Genomic DNA, 12,229 nt, shown 5'->3' on the forward strand with positions numbered 1-12,229 from the left:
TAACAAGGCTAATGCTAACTTAACCAGCCAGCTAACAGTTAGCTAACAAGGCTAATGCTAACTTAACCAGCCAGCTAGCTGACTAATAACAAGGTAAATAGGAAATTAAATTAGATAATTAGCTAAACGACAGAAATGTGTTCAAAACAGAGTGGCTAATATACCAGAAAGCGCCTAAAGAGATGGGACGGTTCCGCTATGTTGGTTAGCAAGCTACGGAGATGGCTGACCAGCTGTTGTTGTCTTTCTTCTTCTAGATTTTATTTAACCGACCGAGAGGTGCAAACACCGCCCCCTACTGTACTGGAGTGTGAGTCCGGTTACGACCCATCACTACCGCTATAATCTTCTCTTATCTAACCCTGTATATCTAACTAAATAAAATAAATCCCTACAAACTAAACGTCTCCCATCACCACCACCCAATCCTATTCCCAGTCCAAACGTCTCCCATCACCACCACCCAATCCTATTCCCAGTCCAAACGTCTCCCATCACCACCACCCAATCCTATTCCCAGTCCAAACGTCTCCCATCACCACCACCCAATCCTATTCCCAGTCCAAACTACTCCCATCACCACAACCTAATCCTATTCCCAGTCCAAACGTCTCCCATCACCACCACCCAATCCTCCCATTCCCAGTCCAAACTACTCCCATCACCACCACCCAATCCTATTCCCAGTCCAAACTCTCCCATCACTACCACCCAATCCTAATTCCCAGTCCAAACGTCTCTCCCTGTCACTACCACCCAATCATTAATTAGAAAAGGCCCATGGAGTGGAATACTCCTTTAATTAATTGCCATTTACTCAGCTGGGCCAGGGGCGCTTTAATTAGGTCAGGTGGAAATGTCCTACAGATCTCAACTCCATAAAAGGAGGAAATTGCCATTGCCTGATCTCGCTGCTTTCTCTTCCCTAAATCCATCTGATCCAGAAGTTCTGTGCGTCCATGAATCCACACTACCAGTAAATATACAACTTTATGGTTAAAGGAATTCCTGCCTCAGTCTCATACATTCCTCTGTCACCTGACACGTGACCACCTGTTCACCGACACTGTCAGTCATCCATCCTACCTGTCCAGCAACCCACACAGATTCCACTAATCTTTCAATTAGATTTCCCCAACCCATTCCCTCTACCATACAGCCCCATTACCCATTCCAGAGCCCTTGTTCCTCTATCAATTCAAAAGAGAAATTAAATTCCGAATTAAATTCCGTATGCCCTCATCTTAATCCATAGATCACATAACTCCATCCCTTCTGTTACCAAGACACGATGACACGATCGCCCGTACAGATTTCCTTGTATCGCGGGGGGGTGAATGTTAGAGACAGAGGCATTGATGCGAGTATCCAGTCTTGTTCAGTACATCACAACCCAACCGGGTATCTCAAGCACACCGGTAAAGCCCACGAGTTGCAGTAACGAACATTTACCAACAGATGGCATCATTGTGCCATCTTACAACCATAACGGGGGGGGCAGTACGAAAGCGAATGCACTCACTACGGTTAGTCGCTCTGTCTGCTTTATTAAATGACTAAAATGTAAAAATGTTCAATAAATTATAATAAATTAAATAAAATAACATGTTTTTCAGAAGGTTTTAATTTCCTCACAACTCCACCTGTGTATCCTGCACTGCTCTTGATCGCTACTTATCTCGACAATATAATGTCCATTAACTCCTGTTTGAGCCCGGAAATCCAATAAAACTGAACATCGATACCGTATCTCTGTAAACCAATCAACAGCGTCATTTATTTCTACCCATAAATCCTCACGTTCTGACTCTCCTGATCTTAAACTCTATCCACTACTAAACTGATGCAGTCCCATCAGATTACTAGTCATAAATACACCTGCTTCTGTAAACTCTTTCATGGGATCCTTGGAACTGTCTGTGTACACTCATAAATACACCTGCTTCTGTAAACCCCTTCATGGGATCCTTAGAACCGTCTGTGTACACTGGCAAGGCAACAATTAAACTGATTACTAATACAGTACCAGTCAAAGGTTTGGAAACACCTACTCATTCAAGGGGTTTTTCTTTATTTTACTATGTTCTACATTTAAAAATTATAGTTAAGATATCAAAACTGTGAAATAACACACATGGAATCAAATAGGAATATCTTCTGTATACCACCCCTACCTTGTCACAACACAACTGATTGGCTCAAACTCATTAAGAAGGAAATAAATTCCACAAATGGTCTTTTAACAAGGCACACCTGTTCTTTGAAATGCATTCCAGGTGACTACCTCATGAAGCTGGTTGAGAGAATGCCAAGAGTGTGCAAAGCTGTCATCAAAGCAAAGGGTGGCTACTTTGAAGAATCTTGTTTATCCATTTTTTGGGGGGGGGTTGCTACATGATTCCATGTGTGTTATTTCATATTTTTGATGTCTTCACTATTTTTCAACAATTTATAAAATAGTAAAAAATAAAGAAAAAAGCCTGGAAAAGAGGAGGTGTGTCCAAACATTGGACTGCTACTGTATGTGTATGTGTTTACAATATATATATATATATATATATATATATATATATGGGGATTGGAAATGATGCAGACAATTACATGGATGGAAGCTACAATCTATCTGCATTATTAAAGCTGATCCGCCTGTTAACAAAATGAATAAGGCTGTACAGGGCAATATGAATGTCCAAAACACACAATAGACTGACTGGGATGGGGATTTCCCACAATCCCACAATACTGGACATATTGGTAAAAACAAACTTCCCAGTTGTTGTCTGTAGAGTAGACTGATACAACCCATACTGTAGGTAAGGCTGTGACATAGCAGTATGCCCGTCACTTCAATTCTGAAGTCTGATACATCCACAATGCGTTTTCAACTGATTTAAAAAATAAAATACAATATAAGGTCAAATTAACTAATTATTGTATTTTGTTGAATTTATATAACAACATTTCAACCTTGTTTAGCTTTATCTAGTCCAAATATGGCATGATTTCACAATTTGTCTCCGTATACATCCCTTTCCGTGAGGGACTTTTATTTTGTAATGCAAACCGCCGATTCCAACCAATGACCAATGTAAATATGAATCAGGGGGGAACGACCGCCCCTTCTATTGAACTACGGAAGTTCAAACCGCCGATTCCAACCAATGACTGTAAATATGAATCAGGGGGCCCCTTCTATTGAACTACGGAAGTTCAAAGCAGACTTCGGTTCAACAGGCAGAAAACAGGATCCCCAATTATAGTGTATGGGAAGAAAAAAAAATGCATTCTTCGTGGTAAATATTCGTGTAAATAAAATACAATTTCGAAAACAATTATTTTACTAATAATTGCTTTTAATACACCAGATGTATGTCCTTGAACCGATTATTTTAAAACCGGACACAGAAGTTCTAATGATAATTTAGTCTCTATTAGAAGCCTGCAGTACCCCGGTCGGCCTTCAATTGGAGTTCCTCATTGAGAGGGGGCAGCACTGAGCTAGTCTGTAACGTCACTTCCTGGAGTAGCTCAAATTGCACAACGTGAAGTAGGGCAAAGGGGGAGATACTCAAATCAGTTGCATAACTGAATGCATTCAACCAAAATGTGTCTTCCGCATTTAACCCAACACTTCTAAATCAGTCATAGGCCTATCGTCAACCAATCACATTTCTTAAATCCTTTCGGCGCTAAATTCCAGCTAAAATTCGAGACGACAGTTAAGCCTAACTATACCGACCCGAAATTATAAACGCAACACAATTGCAAAGATTTTACAGAGTTACAGTTCATAGAAGAAAATCAACCAATTGAAACAAATGAATTAAGCCCTAATCTATGGATTTCACATGACTGGGCAGAGGCACAGCCATGGGTGGGGCTGGGAGGGCATAGCCCCCCACTAGTGAATCAGGCACAGCCATGGGTGGGGCTGGGAGGGCATAGGCCCCCCACCAGTGAATCAGGCACAGCCATGGGTGGGGCTGGGAGGGCATAGGCCCACCCACTAGTGAATCAGGCACAGCCATGGGTGGGGCTAGGGAGGGTGAATCAGGCACAGCAATGGGTGGGGCCCCCACCCACTAGTGAATCAGGCACAGCCATGGGTGGGGCTGGGAGGGGGCATAGGCCCAGCCCACTAGGCCCCCCACCAGTGAATCAGGCACAGCCATGGGTGGGGCTGGGAGGGCATAGGCCCACCCACTAGTGAATCAGGCACAGCCATGGGTGGGGCTGGGAGGGCATAGGCCCACCCACTAGTGAATCAGGCACAGCAATGGGTGGGGCTGGGGGGCTAGGGTGAATCAGGCACAGCCATGGGTGGGGCTGGGAGGGCATAGGCCCCCCACTAGTGAATCAGGCACACTAGGCCCCCCACCAGTGAATCAGGCACAGCCATGGGTGGGGCTGGGAGGGCATAGGCCCACCCACTAGTGAATCAGGCACAGCAATGGGTGAATCAGGGGCTGGGAGGGCATAGGCCCACCCACTAGTGAATCAGGCACAGCCATGGGTGGGTGTCAGGTAGAGTAGGCCAGAAGGCTAAACTGGATAACCTAACCTCTATCAAAATAAAAAGATGGCGGAGCCGCAAAAGTTCTTCTGTGCAAAGGTGTTTATTTACAAGTGATTCCGGAACAAAAAAACAACAGTACTGCCATCAACGTCTACCTTATGGGACAGCTTAAAAACAATGCTGCCCCATCCACAGCTCAATCCAAAACAAAAAAAAACCTCCCCGTGGCTGAAAGAGAGGCTCCTTTTGTAGGGCTAGCCCCTCCCCTCAGAACAATTAACTCTAATTAATTAATCAATTAACAAAACAAACCTACATTTTCCATGAACTAAACATAGTAAAGGATATACATTGCAACACGGTTTTAAACAATATCACAACATAACATTTACAACATTACATCACTACTGACAATATCTTTCAATATGCCCATATGCATTAATGAGCCATTTGGGACAGGCACTATAAAGCCAACCCAATTCCCTTAGCTCGGGTCCTTTTCCAGCATACCCGGAAGCTACAGAGATGGAGAGAGAGGAACAGAACAAACAAACAATGCGCTCATCCACAACATTGATAAGTATAATAATTATTGTATCTCTCAAATATGAACATTGACAAGTGTGAAATGCATGCACCAAGACAGAAGTTAATTTGTGTGTCGACCCACATTGTTAACTTATCTTATAATGGCGCAGGGAGGAGTGATGAATATGTGTGTGCGTTAAAGAACCAAATGCTGCCCGCGGCCAGTGACGTCACAATGGGGCTGGAAGGGCATAGGCACACCCACTAGTGAATCAGGCACAGCCATGGGTGGGGCTGGGAGGGCATAGGCCTGATCCTATGTTACTTCTCTCCATCCTGTTTTAAATCTCCCTTCCTGTTTGACATTCCCTGAGATATGATCCTATGTTACGTCACTCCATCCTGTTTTAAATCTCCCTTCCTGTTTGACATTCCCTGAGATATGATCCTATGTTACTTCACTCCTTCCTGTTTGACATTCCCTGAGATATGATCCTATGTTACTTCAGTCCATCCTGTTTTACATCTCCCTTCCTGTTTTAAATCTCCCTTCCTGTTTGACATTCCCTGAGATATGATCCTATGTTACTTCACTCCTTCCTGTTTGACATTCCCTGAGATATGATCCTATGTTACTTCATCTCCTTCCTGTTTGACATTCCCTGAGATATGATCCTGTTACTTCACTCCTTCCTGTTTGACATTCCCTGAGATATGATCCTATGTTACTTCACTCCTTCCTGTTTGACATTCCCTGAGATATGATCCTATGTTACTTCACTCCTTCCTGTTTGACATTCCCTGAGATATGATCCTATGTTACTTCACTCCTTCCTGTTTGACATTCCCTGAGATATGATCCTATGTTACTTCACTCCTTCCTGTTTGACATTCCCTGAGATATGATCCTATGTTACTTCACTCCTTCCTGTTTGACATTCCCTGAGATATGATCCTATGTTACTTCACTCCTTCCTGTTTGACATTCCCTGAGATATGATCCTATGTTACTTCACTCCTTCCTGTTTGACATTCCCTGAGATATGATCCTATGTTACTTCACTCCTTCCTGTTTGACATTCCCTGAGATATGATCCTATGTTACTTCACTCCTTCCTGTTTGACATTCCCTGAGATATGATCCTATGTTACTTCACTCCTTCCTGTTTGACATTCCCTGAGATATGATCCTATGTTACTTCACTCCTTCCTGTTTGACATTCCCTGAGATATGATCCTATGTTACTTCACTCCTTCCTGTTTGACATTCCCTGAGATATGATCCTATGTTACTTCACTCCATCCTGTTTGACATTCCCTGAGATATGATCCTATGTTACTTCACTCCTTCCTGTTTGACATTCCCTGAGATATGATCCTATGTTACTTCACTCCTTCCTGTTTGACATTCCCTGAGATATGATCCTATGTTACTTCACTCCTTCCTGTTTGACATTCCCTGAGATATGATCCTATGTTACTTCACTCCTTCCTGTTTGACATTCCCTGAGATATGATCCTATGTTACTTCACTCCTTCCTGTTTGACATTCCCTGAGATATGATCCTATGTTACTTCACTCCTTCCTGTTTGACATTCCCTGAGATATGATCCTATGTTACTTCACTCCTTCCTGTTTGACATTCCCTGAGATATGATCCTATGTTACTTCACTCCTTCCTGTTTGACATTCCCTGAGATATGATCCTATGTTACTTCACTCCTTCCTGTTTGACATTCCCTGAGATATGATCCTATGTTACTTCACTCCTTCCTGTTTGACATTCCCTGAGATATGATCCTATGTTACTTCACTCCTTCCTGTTTGACATTCCCTGAGATATGATCCTATGTTACTTCACTCCTTCCTGTTTGACATTCCCTGAGATATGATCCTATGTTACTTCACTCCTTCCTGTTTGACATTCCCTGAGATATGATCCTATGTTACTTCACTCCTTCCTGTTTGACATTCCCTGAGATATGATCCTATGTTACTTCACTCCTTCCTGTTTGACATTCCCTGAGATATGATCCTATGTTACTTCACTCCTTCCTGTTTGACATTCCCTGAGATATGATCCTATGTTACTTCACTCCTTCCTGTTTGACATTCCCTGAGATATGATCCTATGTTACTTCACTCCTTCCTGTTTGACATTCCCTGAGATATGATCCTATGTTACTTCACTCCTTCCTGTTTGACATTCCCTGAGATATGATCCTATGTTACTTCACTCCTTCCTGTTTGACATTCCCTGAGATATGATCCTATGTTACTTCACTCCTTCCTGTTTGACATTCCCTGAGATATGATCCTATGTTACTTCACTCCTTCCTGTTTGACATTCCCTGAGATATGATCCTATGTTACTTCACTCCTTCCTGTTTGACATTCCCTGAGATATGATCCTATGTTACTTCACTCCTTCCTGTTTGACATTCCCTGAGATATGATCCTATGTTACTTCACTCCTTCCTGTTTGACATTCCCTGAGATATGATCCTATGTTACTTCACTCCTTCCTGTTTGACATTCCCTGAGATATGATCCTATGTTACTTCACTCCTTCCTGTTTGACATTCCCTGAGATATGATCCTATGTTACTTCACTCCTTCCTGTTTGACATTCCCTGAGATATGATCCTATGTTACTTCACTCCTTCCTGTTTGACATTCCCTGAGATATGATCCTATGTTACTTCGCTCCTTCCTGTTTGACATTCCCTGAGATATGATCCTGATGTTACTTCACTCCTTCCTGTTTGACATTCCCTGAGATATGATCCTATGTTACTTCACTCCTTCCTGTTTGACATTCCCTGAGATATGATCCTATGTTACTTCACTCCTTCCTGTTTGACATTCCCTGAGATATGATCCTATGTTACTTCACTCCTTCCTGTTTGACATTCCCTGAGATATGATCCTATGTTACTTCACTCCTTCCTGTTTGACATTCCCTGAGATATGATCCTATGTTACTTCACTCCTTCCTGTTTGACATTCCCTGAGATATGATCCTATGTTACTTCACTCCTTCCTGTTTGACATTCCCTGAGATATGATCCTATGTTACTTCACTCCTTCCTGTTTGACATTCCCTGAGATATGATCCTATGTTACTTCACTCCTTCCTGTTTGACATTCCCTGAGATATGATCCTATGTTACTTCACTCCTTCCTGTTTGACATTCCCTGAGATATGATCCTATGTTACTTCACTCCTTCCTGTTTGACATTCCCTGAGATATGATCCTATGTTACTTCACTCCTTCCTGTTTGACATTCCCTGAGATATGATCCTATGTTACTTCACTCCTTCCTGTTTGACATTCCCTGAGATATGATCCTATGTTACTTCACTCCTTCCTGTTTGACATTCCCTGAGATATGATCCTATGTTACAGTGGAGAACTCCTTCCTGTTTGACATTCCCTGAGATCAAATGATCCTAAATGTTACTTTTTCAATGTTTGTCTGAGTGATCCTATGTTCTTCACTCCTTCCTGTTTGACAGTCCCTGAGATATGATCCTGAGTGTTGTGTCTCCTTCCTGTTTGAGTGGTGTCCCTGAGATATGATCTATGTTGTGTCTCCTTCCTGTTTGACATTCAACCTCTGAAATGAAAAACAACACAGTGGAGAACTAGTAACATTTTATTGAATCTAAACTGAAATCAAATGAAATGACATTAAATGGTTTTAATAATGTGTGTGTCTGAGTGGTGTGTCTGAGTGGTGTGTCTGAGTGGTGTGTCTGAGTGGTGTGTCTGAGTGGTGTGTCTGAGTGGTGTGTCTGAGTGGTGTGTCTGAGTGGTGTGTCTGTGTGGTGTGTCTGTGTGGTGTGTCTGTGTGGTGTGTCTGAGTGGTGTGTCTGAGTGGTGTGTCTGTGTGGTGTGTCTGAGTGGTGTGTCTGAGTGGTGTGTCTGAGTGGTGTGTGTCTGTGTGGTGAACCTGAGTGGTGTGTCTGTGTGGTGTGTCTGAGTGGTGTGTCTGAGTGGTGTGTCTGTGTGGTGTGTCTGTGTGGTGTGTCTGAGTGGTGTGTCTGAGTGGTGTGTCTCAGAACCTGACACAGTGGGAGGCGAGCGACGACATTCAGTTGGAGGAGACCACCAGCTGCCCGAGTATCTGTTTGTTCTTGAGTGTTAAACGGTGTACAAGTGTAATCTGATGCGTTGTCTCTGAATATCTTATTTTCCTAGAGTTTGTCTGGCCGTCCGTTCCTGCTCCTCTTCCCCGGGGGGACGTGCCAGACTCCTAGTACTGCACCTCAGTCTCTTCAGGGGTGGTGCTCCGCTCGGAGACGTCCTCTCTCGTCTTCTGCTTTCTGGAGGTGGATGGCTGGTTCTCTGCCGCGCCCGTGGTGCGGTATCTTCTCCCTTCAACACCTGTCTCACGGAAGGCGCTGGTTTCACCGGCTTTGGAAGGATTCACCGCGTAACGTTTGGCTTCCATCCGGCTGTCGTGGCGCACGAAGTCGGCCAACGTCTCCCCGTCGGCATTCGGGAGAACGTTTTTTTTAACCTGTAAGAAGAACACAAACACAGACACACAGATAAAAAGATTATATTTTAGTCCTTGATGGTTTTCGGGGTCAGCCGTTGGGAGTAGGATCTGTTCATTTAAATCCCGTCTGACTGACATGACTGAAGATGGGAGTCCGCAGGTCAGTGAAGGTAGGGCGTCCAGGCAGGCCCATCTCCTTCCACGCCTCCATCAGGTAGACGGGCAGGTTCTTCATCTCAGTGTTGGTGGAATTGAAAAAGAAGTACCGGGCTTTCTTTCCCCCTGGGAGGCAGTGCTTAAATTTCAGGAAGTCTGAAAACCAAGAGTACTCCTCTTTGGTCAGCGACATCTGGATCCTGGTTTGCATTTGTTTTGCGTTTCCCACCTATTAGAAAATGGAGGAAAAAAACAGGCATTATAACGCTGTGGTGCCTGCAGTCGTTTCCAAAACCAACCAGCCACGTTCAGGTGTACGGTTATAGACTTACGTTGATCAGACAGGTCCCAGACAGGCCCCAGACAGGTCCCAGACAGGCCCCACTGGGCCATGTTCAGGTGTACGGTAATAGACTTACGTTGATCAGACAGGTCCCAGACAGGCCCCAGACAGGCCCCACTGGGCCACGTTCAGGTGTACGGTTATAGACTTACGTTGATCAGACAGGTCCCAGACAGGCCCCAGACAGGTCCCAGACAGGCCCCACTGGGCCATGTTCAGGTGTACGGTAATAGACAGGCCCCGTTGATCAGACAGGTCCCAGACAGGCCCCACTGGGCCATGGCCCCAGGTGTTCAGGTGTACGGTAATAGACTTACGTTTGAGGTCCCAGACAGGTCCCAGACAGGCCCCACTGGGCCATGTTTAGGTGTACGGTAATAGACTTACGTTGATCAGACAGGTCCCAGACAGGCCCCACTGGGCCATGTTTCAGGTGTACGGTAATAGACTTACGTTGATCAGACAGGTCCCAGACAGGCCCCACTGACAGGCCCCACTGGGCCATGTTCAGGTGTACGGTTATAGACTTACGTTGATCAGACAGGTCCCAGACAGGCCACGTTGGGCCTCCTCCACCTCCTTCACCATCATGTTTCTATAAAGGCCCTGGCTGTGGCCAGACATGGACTGGGCCATGTTGAAATAGACACGTTGACAGGAATCCCCAAAACCGGTTCTGGTTCCTCTGTGTCATTGTTTCTTCCAAGGTTTCTGTGGGAACATGAGAATAAAAACAGGATAACTTCCACAATGTCCTGTGAACATCTATAATAATAACAGACAGCTTCCATAATGTCCTGTGAACATCTATAATAATAACAGACAGCTTCCATAATGTCCTGTGAACATCTATAATAATAACAGACAGCTTCCATAATGTCCTGTGAACATCTATAATAATAACAGACAGCTTCCATAATGTCTTGTGAACATCTATAATAATAACAGACAGCTTCCATAATGTCCTGTAAACATCTATAATTATAACAGACAGCTTCCATAATGTCCTGTGAACATCTATAATAATAACAGACAGCTTCCATAATGTCCTGTGAACATCTATAATAATAAGACAGCTTCCATAATGTCCTGTAAACATCTATAATAATAACAGACAGCTTCCATAATGTCCTGTGAACATCTATAATAATAACAGACAGCTTCCATAATGTCCTGTGAACATCTATAATAATAACAGACAGCTTCCATAATGTCCTGTAAACATCTATAATAATAACAGACAGCTTCCATAATGTCCTGTGAACATCTATAATAATAACAGACAGCTTCCATAATGTCCTGTAAACATCTATAATAATAACAGACAGCTTCCATAATGTCCTGTAAACATCTATAATGATAACAGACAGCTTCCATAATGTCCTGTAAACACCTATAATAATAACAGACAGCTTCCATAATGTCCTGTAAACATCTATAATAATAACAGACAGCTTCCATAATGTCCTGTGAACATCTATAATAATAACAGACAGCTTCCATAATGTCCTGTGAACATCTATAATAATAACAGACAGCTTCCATAATGTCCTGTGAACATCTATAATAATAACAGACAGCTTCCATAATGTCCTGTAAACATCTCTGACATCTATAATAGTAACAGACATCTTCCATAATGTCCCGTAAACATCTATAATAATAAGACAGTTTCCATAATGTCCTGTAAACATCTATAATAATAACAGACAGCTTCCATAATGTCCCGTAAACATCTATAATAATAACAGACAGCTTCCATAATGTCCTGTAAACATCTATAATAATAACAGACAGCTTCCATAATGTCCTGTGAACATCTCTAAAGGTATAGAAGAGTGGAATAACAGTGACATCCCAGATTGAGGAAAAACTTACTCAGCAATGGGGGATCATGTCCTTGGCAAGAGACTGGCACTCCAGCAGGCTCTTTGTAGACACCCCTTGCCCTCCAGCAGGCTCTTTGTAGACACCCCCTTGCCCTCCAGCAGGCTCTTTGTAGACACCCCTACCCTACAGCAGGCTCTTTCCAGCCCTCCAGGCAGGCTCTTTGTAGACACCCCCTTCCCTCCAGCAGGCTCTTTGTAGACACCCCTTGCCCTCCAGCAGGCTCTTTGTAGACACCCCCTTGCCCTCCAGCAGGCTCTTTGTAGACACCCCTTGCCCTCCAGCAGGC

At 43.6% G+C, this 12,229-nt stretch overlaps 1 protein-coding gene across 1 annotated transcript; it reads right to left on the reverse strand.

Annotated features, from left to right (window-relative positions):
- Positions 1–9,047: 9,047 nt before the first annotated feature.
- LOC124020884 lies at positions 9,048–10,689 on the reverse strand. The gene is made up of 3 exons (XM_046336184.1): positions 10,585–10,689; positions 9,691–9,939; positions 9,048–9,572 (listed from the first exon to the last, which is right to left on the reverse strand). The coding sequence occupies exons 1-3, from the start codon at positions 10,687–10,689 to the stop codon at positions 9,306–9,308; spliced, it is 621 nt and encodes a 206-aa protein (XP_046192140.1). The 3' UTR covers positions 9,048–9,305.
- Between the last annotated feature and the right edge of the window lie 1,540 nt (positions 10,690–12,229).

The sequence above is a fragment of the Oncorhynchus gorbuscha genome, unplaced genomic scaffold (genome assembly GCF_021184085.1).
Source record: "Oncorhynchus gorbuscha isolate QuinsamMale2020 ecotype Even-year unplaced genomic scaffold, OgorEven_v1.0 Un_scaffold_968, whole genome shotgun sequence".
Lineage (NCBI taxonomy): Eukaryota > Metazoa > Chordata > Actinopteri > Salmoniformes > Salmonidae > Oncorhynchus > Oncorhynchus gorbuscha.